This window comes from Dromiciops gliroides, chromosome 4 (genome assembly GCF_019393635.1).
Source record: "Dromiciops gliroides isolate mDroGli1 chromosome 4, mDroGli1.pri, whole genome shotgun sequence".
NCBI classification, from domain to species: Eukaryota; Metazoa; Chordata; class Mammalia; order Microbiotheria; family Microbiotheriidae; genus Dromiciops; species Dromiciops gliroides.
The window spans coordinates 339,540,192-339,557,237 of NC_057864.1; the positions used below are offsets into that span (position 1 = coordinate 339,540,192).

At 37.7% G+C, this 17,046-nt stretch overlaps 2 protein-coding genes across 7 annotated transcripts in view; both read left to right on the forward strand.

The window, feature by feature from the left end:
* The window catches only part of CEP57L1 (centrosomal protein 57 like 1), an 86,157-nt gene extending 79,890 nt beyond the window's left edge, over positions 1-6,267 (forward strand). For all 6 annotated transcript variants that reach the window (XM_043999716.1, XM_043999719.1, XM_043999718.1 and 3 more), the window contains 2 exons: positions 890-1,034; positions 4,340-6,267. In XM_043999716.1, coding sequence (XP_043855651.1) covers positions 890-1,034; positions 4,340-4,570 — 376 coding nt within the window. In that variant the 3' untranslated portion in view covers positions 4,571-6,267. The remainder of the gene's footprint in view (positions 1-889; positions 1,035-4,339) is intronic.
* A 1,297-nt stretch (positions 6,268-7,564) lies between these two features.
* The window catches only part of LOC122753467, a 204,839-nt gene continuing 195,357 nt past the window's right edge, over positions 7,565-17,046 (forward strand). Inside the window, exon 1 of the mRNA XM_044000859.1 lies at positions 7,565-8,275. The gene's annotated coding sequence lies outside the window, so the exon portion shown is untranslated. The remainder of the gene's footprint in view (positions 8,276-17,046) is intronic.

Here is a 17,046-nt window from a genome sequence, read left to right on the forward strand (position 1 = left end):
GTTTTATTAGACTTATCTGACAGTAGCTTTCTTAAAATTATTAATTGAATATGACTACTCTAAATCTTTATCTTGTTTTTTCTTAAATGAATGCTCATAGCTTAGTCTAACATATTTCTTTATTCCATTGTTTGGACTAATAGCTAAAATTTTCTTTATAAATATCAGGTGATACTTTATAATCTTTTGTTTTATCCCTTGAAAGACACTATAAAGAATACTTCCCTTTCAGAATTGTGATTTCGTTAGGCACCCAAGAGTGCACATGCTTGTTATAGACTGTGGTTCATCTGTTATCAGAGTTTCAGACTGAGAAGTACCCAAAGTATATAAGGTGCTATAATTGACAAATTTTTATTTGTCCAGAATTGATACTCCAACTGGGACTGATCTACCACAGCTCTTTGAGAGCTAGCAAGTCACTTACAAGCTTGGTTCTGTACATAAGCTTAAAATAGAACCTGAAACTAGTCCCTCTGTCAACATTTGAAATCACATGTTCAAAGTGTTCTATAATTTTCCTAGACAAACAATTCTAGAGCTCAGAGCTTAGTTGTCACTATAGCAGGAATTCCTAACCTAAGCTTAGTTGTCACTTTATTGGGAATTCCTAATCTACGGGTTTTTATGAAACATTTAAATATAAAGGATTTTTTGAAGGCAGAGCAAGAGATTGATAGGGCAGTAAAATTCAGAAACCTCAAAAGCCAAGCTTTGTACATTAGTGTTGAAGAAACATCAATGCCAAAGAGAAAATCTTGGCTTTTAAAAATATTAATATGTAACTCTTGGGAGTTATGTGACTCGTATGAAAATACTGTTTTGAGAAATACACCAAAAACATATGTTATGAGCATAGACATTTCTAATATTTGCTTTTCTCTCCTAGTGAACACCAAGAACTTTTGAAGCAAGTACAGGGAAGCCCAAGACTTTCAGTCAATGAAGAAATAGAATATGAACTGGAATGTTTAGCTAGAAAAATGGAGATGAAAGGGGAGCAAATATGCAAACTGAAGAAATATCAAGACCATGTAAGTTTTTCTTCAATGGTTTTATTAAAAAGTCTGTGTAAGTAGATTCAGTGACATTTCTGGTGATACCTATGAAAGCACTATATCAAAAAGAAATGTCAAACAATACTCTTTAAAGAAAACGAGCAGGAGACATTTGCCATTATGAACTACTAGATAAGAATCTAATTACAATATTTAGCAGGTAGTGAAAGTGGAAAAGAGTCAAGAAGTTTTTCATCTTTTTCTTTCATGAGAATTTAATACTCTGTATAAAATTTTCATGAGAATTTAATATTCTGTATAAAATACTCTATACAACTTTAAGATTATATAAATAAAACTCCTATTTTATATGTATTGTACTTAAAACTTTTTTCAAGAAAGGTTTACTTATATATTCACTTTTGCTAAAGCTGTATTAGGATAAAATTTTTTCACATGGTTGTCCTACTTTCCCTTTTAGGATTCTTCTCTCACTTTATTCTTCCTTTCTTCCTCCCTAGTTTTCCAACACTACTTCTTCCCTATTAATCTAGCTTCTATATGCCTCAATTCCCTTACCATAAGGCTAAACCAAGCTTTACCACCATGGGTAGTAAACCTACTACCACCAAAAAAATACCAGTTATGTCTTCTTCTCTAAGAAAAATCTGGCAAATATGTTTTAAGGACTTAATAACTGATAAAGTCTTCATGCATTTTTACCTTGTGATGTATTTGTATTTTAAGAGAATTCCTGGAATGCTTTGTGTGCCTTAACCCAAGAGTTGTCAGCAGAGTCCAGTGATATAGTGAAAATAGCATTAGGCAGGGAATCCTTGAGCATGTGATTTCTAGTCCCAATTGGTATCTCACTTATTCTATACTCTTAGGAATATCACTCTCCTGGGCCTCAGTTTCCTTAGCTATAAAAAAAGAGGGAATTGGTCTATGTCTCTAAGATCCTTTCTGTCTCTAATGATCTATGACTCCGTGACTAATAGAGACAGATGGAATTTCAAAAACCATGACACTTTGGGGGCAAATACTTTTATATCAGTTGGGTATTCCCAGGGTTGCTTAAAATGTTTGGCAGGTTGGCATCTGTCTACACAACTTTTATAGATATCATTTGCTTATAGACTCTTTAACTAATAAAGAGAATTGAGAGCTCCTTAAGTAAACTGATTTTTCCAATACTGTTAAAATCAGAACTGAGAAATGCCATCATCCTTTAGGTAAAAAACCATAGTCGATTCTGTCAGTAACTGTGTCACTCAACCTAAGGGAATACATTTTTTAACTTGTTCAGTATGCTTACTGTCTCCCAGAAACATGGATACTCATTTCCACTTCTGGACCTTTACTCATACTTTTCCCCAAATGTTAAATGCCCTTCTCCCCATTTATCCAAATCCTATCCAACCTATTCAAACAAAAACCTTTACTCCTCAATGAAATGCTCCTTAGCTAATCCGTCCTCCATTGACCTCTTGCAATTTGGACTTCATATTGTGCTTACTACTTCCTTTACATGATGCCATTTAGTCACTTTGATGGAGTCATAATTTTTTTTTTTTTTTTTTTTTTTTGGTGTGAGGCTTCCTTTTCTGAAATAGATCACAGCCTCTTCACTTTGGGCAGTTCTTAACCTTGTCCTTCCATAAATTCTCTGAATGAGATCCACCATGCATGCTGGAGGCCTTTCTCTTTTTTTTTTCTTCCATACTTTAGAAATATCTGTGTACAATCTTATAAAAACAAATGTTGAAAACCATCTCTACATGTAACTAGAAAATAATAAAATACTTTTATGATAAAAAAAGAAATATCTGTGTACTTGAAATCTCTTCTCTCTCTGTAATTGACTGTTCCATTCCCTTTCTGATCATACATACCCTGGATAATAGCTCTTATATCACTTATGCATTTAAGTCACCGCTAGTAACATGCTGTAGTCTATGCCCATCAAGCATCTTTATATTGTCCTTTTAGCTATTTGTAATTTTAATTCTTTTAAGATCATGCTTTGCAGCCAGCTGAAAATAGGCTTCTTGGGCATCTGACTGTTAGCTTATTGACATTCTAACCTTTTTCCCCTGCTTAATTCTGGTGCCAGCTCCTACACAGTACCTGTCCAAGGCACATATATTTGTGGCCTAACTTGACAGGTTACCTAATCAGCCCTATCAAAATCTGGATAATAAGCATTTTTCATGTATTTAAGTCTAGATGATTAGCCTGATGTCTTGCAGTGGACTCACTGAGGAAGATCTGTAGTATTCCAGGATTCAGTGCAAATATCATTTGAGGCATCCTTGTGGTCAGTGGAGAAGCGTTCTTTTCTTAGGACTTCTTCCATGAGATTAGTCATGACCTTACATAAGTATATCCATTTCCCTATTTTACACCCCACTTGGCGTCAATACTTGGCATGTTGTTGGTCAAAGTTATCTCTATAGTTAAGTTTCTCATAAACTTGTATGATTTTAACATTTGCATGAGAGATATCTTATTTGAAAAGACCTTGTAAGGCTATTTCATTCTACCAAGTCAAATGCTTTTGAAAAATCTATTAGTGAGAGGCAGAACTGTATCTTTTATCCTCATCACCTCTCAGTTGTGTATCCATAAATATATGGTCTTCTATAGAAAATCACCTGTGAAAGCCTGCTTGATTCCTTCTCATATTTTCATCAAAGTACCCTTAAAAATACATAAGCTATTCTCATAAATACTTTTTAGACATGACAAAGCCTTGCATATGGTCTGATAGCTGCTCATGTCTTCCTGGTTGCCTTTTGTAAAACCATTTGTTTATAATATTTTCCATTCTTTTGGACTCTTACTTTCTTTGAAATACGTTGAAAATTGATCCCTAAATGCCCTAAATATCATGTCACCTCCAATATAAAGTTCTTCAGCACATTTTTTTTTGCCAGTGATAGGTGTTCTTAACAATTTCATCTTCTTTAGTACCATTACCACTTCTTCAGATAGGTAGTAGATTGTTTTAATCTAAATTTGGTGGTTTAGAGTAGAACTGTTATGGAGAGTCCCACTTGTTGATAATGAATTACATCTTGTTTTGTGGTATTCTTTGTTTGATGTTTATATGTCTCAGCTCCTTTAATAAGATTGTTAGAAGTTGTTGTTTTTATAGCTCACAGTACTAGGCAGAGAGTAAGCACTTAACCAATTCAAATAAACTATCAATATACTTTCCTTTTTATTTCATATATTGACTTGTCAAAGAAAAAGCCTAATCCTACTTACTATTTTAGGATTTCTTTCTTGTTAACTACAATATTGAAAAGTTTATGGGTGTTTTTTTTCCTCCCAAGGTAAATAAACTACAACAAAAATCTCAAAACTCAGAGAGTGAAGAATTCAGCATTCAGCCAGAAAATGAAAACCATAAAGGAACAAAGACGGTGCCAGTCATGGTGGTCACCAGAAAGGGCACAAATAAGACTAAAGCTCCTCCGAAAAACTGCAGCTGTCAAATGCCACAAAAGTGTTTCCAAAAGATACGAATGACATTGAGGAAAGATGACGTCAAGTGGGAACAGTAGAGCAATGGTGTAAAATTCAATTTCAATGAACCTTGCTGATCATTGGGAATTTTTAATTGTCTGAAGTAATTTTAATGTAACTTTTAAGAATTTTCTAATTATGTTTCATGCCCATAAAGTATTAAATCGTAATATTTTTAAAAGTGAATACTGAGTGACTTGCTAGGAGTTCTCCAGACTAAATGGTTTCTTATTGAATACCATCACATGATTTCATCACATCTTAGAAAAATTATTTTCTTTTTGGACACGTCTAGAATGAAATTTTAGAAACAAGTATTGGCAAAATTCATTCTTAAATAGACCTCACAAAATTTAAGATAAGGAATTTAAAAATCTCTAACCTTGAGGGAAATGGAATTAGTGCTTCTCTTCAACTTCATATTAGATCTATGAATTCATCTGTTTTGGAGAAGAAGAAACTTTAGATTAAAATGTAATGATCTCCAAAAACAACCCCCGATCACCTCTTCACTGTTTTTACAACATAACATGCTTCACCTCATAACATCCTACATCCTTAATTTTGCTTGTGTTATTCCATAATCTTGGAATGTTCCTCTTTCGTCTCTGACTGTCCAAATCCTACCCAGTCTTCAAAGCTCAACCCAAATCACATCTCCTACTTGAAATCTTTCCCAGTCACTTCAATGGTTTGAATGTCATTTTTGCCCCTTTTAGTATCTATTGTCCTAAGTACCTGAGTACACTTAGTGTCTTTGAGCCTTTTTCTTCATCTCTAAAATTAGAGGACTGCTAACCTATGAGACTCCTTATAGCTCCAAATTTGTGGTCTCTCCTTTCTTAAACTCCTTACTCTACCCAGTGTCTTCCAAAATTGACAATTGTCCAGGCTTGGGACAGTATTATGATTCCACTGTAGAAGCTTCCTTTCTCCACCTCTGTTTCTACTTTACAAATATCTTTGCTCTGATCCTCCTTGGCAACTTTTATTACTTTAAATGAATGTTTTATTTAACACTTAAGGTGGAACATCAGTATAACCAAATAAACTTGCTGGAGTAATTTTATTTCACTATAACAAGTATCCATTTTTAAGTCATTCATTCTCAGTCTTCATCGGGGTATTTTTTGTCTAGTCCCACATAGTTTTCCTCTTATATGGGAATACTTAGTAAGCACTCATCTGCTTCTGATTTTCATTTGTTTTGCATTATGTCATAAAGCTGAGACTGCATTGGGTAGTGGATAGAGAGCCAGAAAGATATGCGTTCAGGTCTCACCTCTGACATTCTGACTGTCATTCTGCATAAGTCACTTAACCTCTCAGTACTCTGGGCAAACCTCTCAGACTATAAGTTGCAGAAAAGGTGCTCCAGGAGTTTCCTCATCCAGGAGTTCCCTATTAAATTATTGCTCTAGTTCCTGTCCCTATTATTTCATGAACATCACCCTTTTATTTACTGTTCCTGTTCTTTCAAAATATTAATTTTTTTTGAGTCCACATCCTGCAAGTACATCGGTTGGGGTTATATGAGCTTCAGAACTAAGGGGGTAGGGAAAGTGATTCCCAAAAGGAAGATGAATAATATCCAGGGTAAAGAGGAATTAGAATTCACTCTGGCTATGGCAAAAGAATTTGCCATACATTGTCTTTTTTTGTTGTTTGTTTTGTTTTGTTTGTTTTTTGTTTTTTTGTGTGTGAAGCAATTGGGGTTAAGTGACTTGCCCAGGGTCACACGGCTAGTAAGTGTTAAGTGTCTGAGGCTGGATTTGAACTCAGGTACTCCTGACTCCAGGGCCGGTGCTCTATCTACTGCGTGACCTAGCTGCCCCCATACATTGTCATGAGAGCTAAGAATGAGAAATCTGGGGGCAGCTAGGTGGCGCAGTGGATAGAGCACCGGCCCTGGAGTCAGGAGTACCTGAGTTCAAATCCGGCCTCAGACACTTAACACTTACTAGCCGTGTGACCCTGGGCAAGTCACTTAACCCCAATTGCCTCACTAAAAGAAAAAAAAAAGAAAAGAAAAAAAAGAAAAAAGAATGAGAAATCTGTTATATGGAATTGCACTGGGTAATATTTTCCTGTAGGTAAATAAAGAGGGTAGTTTTTTCCTGTAGTTGTCAATAGTTCCCAACAGGTCACGTCCCTTTGAAGATCCAAGAGACAACATGCATTAGTGGCTAGAGTTTGGACTTAGAGTCAGGAGGCAAGTCACTTAAGCTCTCTAGCCTCAGGTTCCTCATAAATGAGGAGGTTAGATTTTATGACCTAAAGTCCTTTCTATCTCTACATCATCTTATGATCCTATAACCCCTCACCTCCACTGTTATCACATCAGAACATTGTCTGGCATATAGTAAGCACTTTATGAATCCTGTTCATATTCACATTGTCCATACCAGAATGCCCTCTCTTCTCTTTTCCCTTCCTTTTTTCAAGGGTCCAGGCTTTTGTTCAAACTTTACTCATAGATCCCATGGATTTAGAGCCGGAAGGGACCTCAGAAGTCATATAGTTCAGCCTCCTTTATTTTATAGATAAGATAAGTGATGTCAGAGAGACTGAGTCCCTAAGATAGCATGTGTGATAAGTGTTAGCATCAAGACTTGAACTCTGTTCATGACTCCAGATATAATGTTCTTTTCCACTAAGTGATCCTGCCTCTCCAGATAAACCCATATGTAAGTGGTAGTTCTCAGTCTTTGTTTTCTGATTGTATGATTTAACTGAAGGGCATAGGACTAAGTATGTTCCAACCACAATAATAATAACAGCCAGCATTTATATAACACTTGAAGGTCTTCAAAGTGCTTTACATGTGTTACTTCAGCTATAAGTAAATAAACAAATAAATGAATGAATAGATGAATAAATAGATAAATAGTGGGAGTTTTCAAAAGAAATTTAAAAATCAGACTGCTTGTCCTAATATATATATATATATATATATATATATATATATATATATATATATATATATATATATATGTTATTTCATTTGATTTTCCCAGTAACCCTGTGAGGAAGGTACAGTTATTATGCCCATTTTTACAGATGGTGAAAACTGAGACTGAAAGAGGGTGACCCACTCAGTGTTACACAACCCATAAGTTTCTGGAGCAGCAAGACCTGAATTTGGATCCAGCCCTCTATGAACTATGCCATCTAACTACAGCATTCCATGTTGTGTGTATGTTTGTGGCAATGTGAATTTGATTAATGTACAATCATTCTAATCATAAAGTGCAGATCTACAAGTTATAGCTTATGGATAAACATAGCAATTCTCTTCCTTCAACAGGAAAAAAGAGAAATGTTGGATCTTGTTGCTTTAGGGTCTTTTCTAGAACTAATATTCTGTGATCCTCTGGAAATGCCTTATGTGTCTGATAGTTACCTAAGAGTTACTCCACCCTTATGAGGGAGTAGCAAATTTCCTTCTCCGCCCAAGAGCAGTAAATGTTAAGTGTACAAGTATTGCTATAGCAACTTCTCAGCTGAGCTTGTCTGCCCAGTGGAAATTCACAAGTAGTAGGTGAGTGAATGGATTCACAGAATCTCCATTCACCTGAATAAAATGCTAGGTTGAATTTAGGGGGGTTTCCCCCCTTTTCCTTTTTTTTTCCTTTTTCCCAAAGCAGATTAAAAAAAAGAAAAAAAGAACAAAGAACTTGTCCGCTCAAGGAAGCCTCATCTTTGTTACTAAGACAAGAAAACTCCAGTCTTTCAGGAGGCAGGTAATAGTGTATATTCTGACACTGGGCTTTTAAAAATTGCACTTTTTGAATTGGATTGTAAATCAGTCTTTAGTCTCAGCCCTTTATATTGGCTTAGAACTCAAAGTTGGAGGGTCTTAGGCAACTATTCACTTTACACTCATCATGGGGGGAAAGAGTAGACGTTTTATAGAATTTATTGAATTTGGGTACTTTACTTGAACGTTATTTTTGAGATCTTTTAATTCTGTTTTCTTAGAGAATATCATTTTAATTGGAGAGAGATTCTCCGGGAGTTTTTGGTAGTAAACCTTGATAAATTAAAAATGCTAAATAAGAAATGTTCCTGTGCTGTTGTTTATTTATTTGTTTTTGATGTACTGAAAGAATCCAGAGTGGGGTTGGGGGAAAAAAGAGGCATGGTGGCCATGACAGAATAGGAGGGCTCACCTTGGCTCAGTATGTACCAGCTTGCTATTGTTAATACAGTGTAAATATTCTACTAATGGATCTTCCAGGAACACTATTCAGCTGTAAGTAAAGAAGTACCATCTAAGGGCGATTAATAACAGGTAAGCTGAGACTATGGCAGATCCACAATGATCCGCCAGATGAGTGCCGTATCTTCGGAGTGTAATAGTTTCTATGAAATAAAAAAAAAAGCTTTTAAGGGTACCATTGCACCTTTAGCATCTATTTAGCATATAATGAAAATAAAAATAAAACGCCCACCACTCACAAGCACCAGAAAAGTGAGAAAAACAATTTTATTTCTCCCTACCCCTTAAATGGATCCTTAGTTCCCTCCACCTAATCTTTTAGCCTTTTTCACTTAACTGTCCCCTTCTCATTTCTTTTTTGTTATGTAATAGTCAAAATAGGATGTAATTGCCCTAAAATATTAGTTATGTTATGGTTATTTATTTTTCGAAAATATATCCATTGATGTTTAACGTGAATACAATTTGGTATTTATATGTATTCTTTTAAACAGATTGCTATGGAATTTAGAATTGGGAAGGAACTTTAGAGATTATCTACATAAAAAAGCTACCAGTTGAAAACCTAGGGAATTCAGTGAAGACCTTCCCCTCCCCTCCCCAGATTTGTCAGCACCACCTGTTGCCACCCAGGGAAACCTCAAACCTTTGCCTTCCCTAACCCAGCCCCCATTACCCCACAGCCAAGTTCCCATCAGGCAGCACTCAAACTAGCTCAAGCACCCAAACAACCTCTAATTGTCCTTCACCATCTTTGCCATAGGATGACAGTTCTAGAGTTGGAAGAAACCTTCCATACCCCACCTCCCCCCAAAATAATGAACTGTCTATGTGTCTGTGTGTGTATATATATATATATCACCTCCATGCATTTTAAAATTTCCATGACTAAATGTGTGTGTGTGTGTATTCTACATTGCTTGAATATTTTTAGTTTTGTGTGTGCCTTTTGTTTTAAACATCATAGTTATTTTCCAATCCATCCTATCTCCTTATTAAATCCTTCCCTGTAAAGAAGATGGCTAAGCAAAGCTGACCTACTAGATGTTACAGTGGATGAAGTGCTGGGCCTGGAGTCAGGAAGACCTGACAACCTCAGACACTTCTTCAGCCCTGGGCAAATCACTTACCCTCCGCCTCAGATTCCTCAACCGTAAAATGGGAATAATAGCACCTACTTCTTCTGGTTGTTGTGAGAGTCAAATGATATATTTGTAAAGCTCTAAGTGCAGTGTATTGTACATAGGCACTTAATTGATGCTTGTTTTCTTCCCTACCCACTACAGAATCATTTTGCATGTAATATTACTCATCTACCGTCCCCTCCCTCCCCCCCAATCTCTCTTTTTTTTTAAAGTGAGGCATTTGGGGTTAAGTGACTTGCCCAGGGTCACACAGCTAGTAAGTGTTAAGTGTCTGAGGCCGGATTTGAACTCAGGTACTCCTGACTCCAGGGCTGGTGCTCTATTCACTGTGCCACCTAGCTGTGCCCCCCACCCCCGCCCCCACCCCATCTCTTTTTGCAGGACAGTGAGGGTTAAGTGACTTGCCCAGGGCCACACAGTAAGGGTCAAGTGTCTGAGGCCCAATTCGAACTCAGGTCTCCTGAATCCAGAGCTGGTGCTTTATCCACTGCACCACCTAGTTGCCCCCTCCCACCTCTCTTCCAAAGAGAACATTGACCTGTTTCCTAGGACCAAAGTTGGTCATCATGATAGGAGTTTGACTAATTTTTAGTGTTATTTTCGTTTGGCTTCTTTGTAGTCACATATATTTTTATTTGGATTCTGTTTATTTTATTCACTCTGCATCCATTTGTACAAGTCTTCCATTGTTTCTTTGAACTCATACACAAGGCACCTTAAGTGAGGAAACAGCCCAGATAGTTTAAGTGATCTCCTGAAGATCACACAGTAAGTAGCAAAGCCAGGATTTGAAGGTAGGTTCTCTGACTCCAAATCCATTGTTCTTTCCACCATACCACTATATTTCTTATCAGATATCTGTTGTTTATCACACTGAAATATTCCATTACGTTCATATAGCACAATTTTTCACTTGCACTGTTTTGTTTCCATTTTTTTCCTCCTACAGAAAAGTACTACTTGGAGTATTCTAGTAAATATGGGGCCTTTTTTCTTTCTATCTTTAAGCTTTTGGGGAATATACAGTAATACATTAAGTGCCACACATAAATATCTTACCAAAACATCTTCATTAAAGCAGAAAGGAATAAGCATTTATTAAGCATCTACTATGTGCCATTGTGCTAAGCCCTTTAGAAATTACTATCTCATTTAATTAAATTTTATTAAAGAGCTTAAACATAATGAACAGATTTGTGAATGCAGCTGTCATATAAGCTTTCTTGTTCCATAAGATTCTTTCCAGCTACATCATCATAATAACAAGAGTACAGGATGTGACCAAAACACAGAATTAGCCTTATTATAGAGAGCTAACCATTATAATGGTATTTATTAAATTTCTGCTGCCCAAAGTAGTAAAGGGTTACTCGTGTTCTTTTTCCTAGTTGCTAGGCAAGGGTCTGTGAAACCACTGTGTCCCTCTAAACTCTAAAAGTGAATAAAGATCTCAGGCTTCATGAAAAGAAGGATTGTAAAGAAAGCCAAATCTTCGGTGCATTGCTGGAGGTGTGTACACTTGTGATCTTCCTCCAGCTGACCTGGATGAAGAAGTTTCAGGCTAGATTATCAAGCTTCAAAAGGTGTTTTGTTAGTGATCTTTTTCCAGAACAGCATTGATTTGTAGTCTGTTTCTAGGAAAAGCCTATTACTGAACAAGGACAGAATGTGAATTATTTCTTGTCTCCAAAGCAGGGGCAGGATTGATGTTTGTAGGGCAGTCATCCAGAGTCTTCTGGCCTAATAGTGGAGAACTTCAGTTTTTCTCACTGCCAGTCCCTTACACTTTATAAGTGTGGTGTTTGTGAACATAAATCATTGGTACAGAGGAAATTCATGCAAAATTAAATATAACAGTTTTCAGGAGCAAAAGGAACAAGGATTGCAAAATAGCCACTAATATTTTTTAAATTCATCCAATTTTCCAGACATATTAATCAGACATATATTATGTATGTCTGTATGTCTGTATATACTGTATATGAAAGAAAACTACTGTGGTATGGTGTCTTGAATAGAATGCTTTTTAGAGAAGCATTATTATCCCTATTTTTCCCATAAGGATATTTAATCACAAAAGTTAGACCTTGTATTCAATGTCAGAACTGATAAAAGTGCTACTGTTCTTAAGTTTAAAGTCTACTGACTTTCTGTGCAGAAAAAGAAGATTGTTCTTTATGAAAATATGCTGTATAATTATTTGTAAGTCTATGTGGATGCTTTGTGTGCTAAGAAGGATTAATCAGCACCACAGATTGTTGTGGTTAGTTTTAATTCTTTCCAGTGGCATAATTTAAATTCTAGGCCTCCAAACCAATTTTAGAAAGGGCTCTTTGCCATTTAAAAAATAGATTTCTGACACCGAGGGCCCCTCAACTTTCATTTGGGGTAGTAGTTGTGCTTATGATTCTTGTAATTCGCAGTGCTTTGTACCCAAGCAGACATCATGACCAAAAAAAAAAAAGAAATTTAAACGATCATCCTAAATGCAGATCTGAACATGTCATGCCCCTATTGAATAAACTGCAGTGTCTCCAATGGCCTCCAGCACCAAATGCCAAATCTCTAGTTGGCTTTTAAAGCTTTTCATAGCCTGACTCCTTCCTACCTTTTCAGTCCTCTTACACCTTACTCCCATTCACATATCCCAACATCTAGTGACAATGGCCTCCTTGCTATTCCCCAAATAGGACATTCTATTGCCTTACTCTGGGCATTTTCACTGTCTATTCCTCATGGCTGGAATGCTTTTTCTCCTCATCTTTGCCTCCTGGTTTCCCTGGCTTTTTTCAAGTTTCAGTTAAAATCCCACCTCCTTCAAGATGCCATCCTGACCCCCCTAATGTCAGTGCTTTCCCTCTCAAATTAGCTCCAGTATATCTCGTATATGCCTTGTCTTGTTTGGACAGAGTTGTTGGCATGTTGTGTCTCATGTTGTGAGCTCCTTGAGGGCAGGGAGTGTCCTGTCTTTTGCCTGTCCTTATATCCCCACACATAGTAGGACCTTGATAAGTGCTCATTGACTTGATTGGATTCAACTAAAAGATAGAGAAGGATTTCCTCATGCAAGGAAATCAGGAATGAAAAGATGAGTTACACAATGTGCCTGAGTAATAAGCAAATTATCTCTTCTTATAAAGTAAGGGCCTGCCATGGACAAGATGTCCCATGAGGGTTTGTTTATTCCTTAAGACTTTAGCATTGTAATCTAGCAAGCAAACCTCTAGGAGGCGTTGTGCTTGGTGCGAAGATGCAGACAAAATCAAAAGGGGTGGGGGGAAAGGGGTGATATGGTCAGACCCATTCCCAACATTCGTTCATGAGTGCATATATGCCAATAAGGTAGATTAACACAATGGCATTCTTGAGTTCCAGTGGATGGGTACCAGGATCACACACACAGGCTCTAAGATTGGATCTCCTAAAGACACAGTACAAGTTTTAATGATGAGAAATGGAATGGCCTGCTTTGTGACAGACTGAATATAGAGCATCCTAGTCTCATTAATAACACATTTACAAATCATCTTTTAGGGTGGACCACCTCTGCAGCTGGCTAATGCAATCTACTATATCTTAGGTTTTTATTAATTTCTATTCTAAGGGGTAAATTTTCCAGGACTATTTCAAATTCTGGGGATATACTTTGCTTCGGTCCATCAGCACTTTATGTGCTGACTACAGCGTTCATTTAATGGTAAACCCTTAAATGGAAGTTTTGGGGGAAGCCATCCAATAAGGAGGAGAGGCTGAAGGGGTGAAGGGTACTCCCAATGTATGAATTCCAGGGCTGGACTGAGCTTTCAATAAGAAGAGGATTCTGGGGCATGTTAGAAAATGTCTGGAGGGGGCACTTAAAAAAATCATTTTAAGAAAACAACAGAGGGTTCTGAGAAAAGCACCCAATGATTAAAAGAATGGAAAAATAAATCCTATGGAGAGAGGTCAAAGCAATAGAGACTGTTTAGTCTAGAAAAAAGAAAGCTAAGATTAACTGTCTCCAAGTATGTGAAGGGTTTCTGTGATTGGGATGCCAACCAGTTGTTTCCCATGTCCTTGGAGGATCAAACTGAAGGACATGGGTTTAAAGTTGGAGAGATTTCATTTGGACAGAAAGAAAACCTTGTAGGTCAGCATGACAAAACAATCAAATGGACTTATGGGGAAGCTATGGGGGTCTCCATTTCTGGAAAGTCTCAAGAATAGAAGAGTCAAGCTCCAATGGAGTAAGCCTCTTGCCTGGTCATTGGAAAGTCTGGCATTCACTTAAGTGAAAATTATCGTGCCATTCTTTGTGCAATTTGAAAGTGCTTCCTGAGCAGTTTCTGAGAATATACTCTTTGAAGGGTGGTGTGCTAACTTTCTAAGCAAAGCTAAAAGGCTAGACAGTCATTGATCCTTCTCTGATGGCTTCCATTCTGACTTGAATGCTCTCAACTCTGGGTTCAGAAATCCGTGAGTAGAGAGTTTGGTTAGAAAGCCCTGTTTGTCCTCCAGAAAGGGAACTGACCAGTGTCTTGCCACAGTTCATTTTGACTGACTGTTAGAATGCAGCTGTTAAAGTAGCTGCCTGACTGTTCTCCCAACTGAAAGGACAGCACCAAGTGGCAAATGGTGGTCTCAACAATATCTTACTTCCAGTAGCAATAACAATAAACATTTATTAAGCCCCAGAAGGGCCCTGGGCATCTGCTGGGCACATTTGTCTTCCCAGGAAGTAATACAAGCTGCATGTGTGAATTAATCTTCATTTTAAGCATCTGGGAAACACATGTCTGACATTCATTGAAATGAAGTTAGATAAACTTGAGAAATTAACTTTATGTGGGAATGAGAATAACAAGAAAGAATTTATATTGATTTTGTTATGTAATATTTGTGGAGAGTTTTGATAATGCTCCTCAAGAATAATTTACCCACATTTGTTTAAGAATAGAATTAGCAGTGTGGAAAATATGTTTGGGGATAAAAAGTACTTTAGCACCTGAAATTGTTGGGGGAATCATGGAGAGGAATATCTTTTTATGGGTCATATATCATAGAATCACAGGATTTTTTGAACGCTGTACTTAGACTCAGAAAGACTTGAGTTTGGATCCTGTCTCAGACACTTATTAGTTGTGAAATTCCACTGGGCAAGTCACTTAAACTCTCTCAGCCTCAGTTTCCTCATCTATAAAATGGAGATAATAATGGCACCCACCTCACAGGGTTGTTGTGAGGAAATCAAATAAGATGACATGTAAACCTTAAAGTACATAAATGTTAGCTATTGTAACTATTCATTTTAGAGCCTGATTTAGAGCCCTACTAACCCATACCCTATAGGAACTTAAAGGAACCTCCACCATGACATCTCTGACAATTGGTCTTCCATCCTCTGCTGGAAGGCAACAATCAGGGAAGATCCTCCACCTTCTGAGGCAGACCATTCCACTTTTCGACAACTCTAGTTGTTAGAGAGTTTGGTTTTCTTTTTTTTTGTTTTTTGTTTTCCTTATAGTCTAAATTTGCCTCTTTGTAGCTTCTACCTCTTTGATCTAGTTTTGTCCTCTGGTGCCAAAGAAAACTAATCTAACACCTCTTCCATGTGACAGGCCTTCCAGTATTTGAAGATAATTATCATGTCCCCTCTTAGTCTTCTCTTCTTCAGAATAAACATACCCAGGATGTGGACAAATGAATAACCGAAAGGAGGGGGCAGGTTTTCAGATAAAGGCCCTGACAGGCAGATGTCATGTCTCTGTTCAACATGAGGCAATAGTGTCAAACCAAGAAGGCCTACTTAGTATGAGAAAGGTAGATTTCTAACTGTGCCACATCAGCAAGTTCGTGGGAGAGTTTTAGCCAGTTCTAACTAGAATGGGCATGGAGTTAAGCCTGAAGCATTAGCATTGTGTGACAGTGGTCAGCCCTGGGAGAGAAGGGCAAGACTCCTCTGGCTATTCAGAGACGTTATCACTTCTTTCCTCATCCCTATGTCAGTACATCAGTACAGGGATCTGTAATTTCCTTGTTGTGAGAACTATTTCCACCAGCAGAGATCACAGCCTACCTATAGTTTACAGGGAATTGTGGAAAGCAATTGAAGTTCATTTAAAATGTATCACGGGGCGGCTAGGTGGTGCAGTGGATAGAGCACCAGCCCTGGAGTCAGGAGTACCTGAGTTCAAATCTTGCCTCAGACACATAACACTTACTAGTTGTGTGACCCTGGGCAAGTCACTTAACCCCAATTGCCTCACTTAAAAAAAAATTAGGGGCGGCTAGGTGGCGCAGTGGATAAAGCACCGGCCCTGGATTCAGGAGTTCCTGAGTTCAAATCCGGCCTCAGACACTTGACACTTACTAGCTGTGTGACCCTGGGCAAGTCACTTAACCCCATTGCCCCGTAAAAAAAAAAAATTAAATTAAAATGTATCACTAGAAGGAATTTGTTCTAAAAAGTTGAACAGCATGAGCACAGGAAAAAATTGGCATTATTATAATTAGCAAACCCATCTCATTTGGAAGGCAGCACGCCATAAATGGGTAGAACACTGGTCTGAAAGCCAAGAAGACCTGGGTTCAAATCTAGTTGCTGACACATAGTGGTCATGTGACTGTGGGCAGGTTACTCTCTGTGTCCTAAGCATACTCAGTAAAACTAAATTGTGGAGCAATTGTTAATCTACATTGGTAGAGGGAATTTCTTCACCGGGGCTTCCCTATATGAAATTACAAATCTGGACCCCCCCCAAAAAATGCTTACCCAGAAACAAGACTCAGTGTGGCAGGAACCAAATGTGGTGATACGTGCATTTTTGTTTTCAGTAAGTGACAAATTGCCAAGTTCTAGGAGCTCAGAATAGAGGAGGCGAATCAGAATGAATCTGTGTGATTTTCTTCCAACTCCTAGAGTTCAGGGGACACATTCTAGCTTGGCTTGTCCCTTATGTTGGGCATGCCCAGGCTGGCCACACTTCTCCCTCTCTCCAAGATGAAGCAGGTTAGAAGGAAACACCCCGGGTGTGTGATGGCAGATCTTGTACACAGTTTGCTCCAACCAGAGAGAAGGTTACAAACTGGTACTGGTTCTGAGCCAACAACTGATTGTCACAGCTGAGCTGAAGAAAACCCTCCTCAAGCAACTCAACTTTCACGAAGC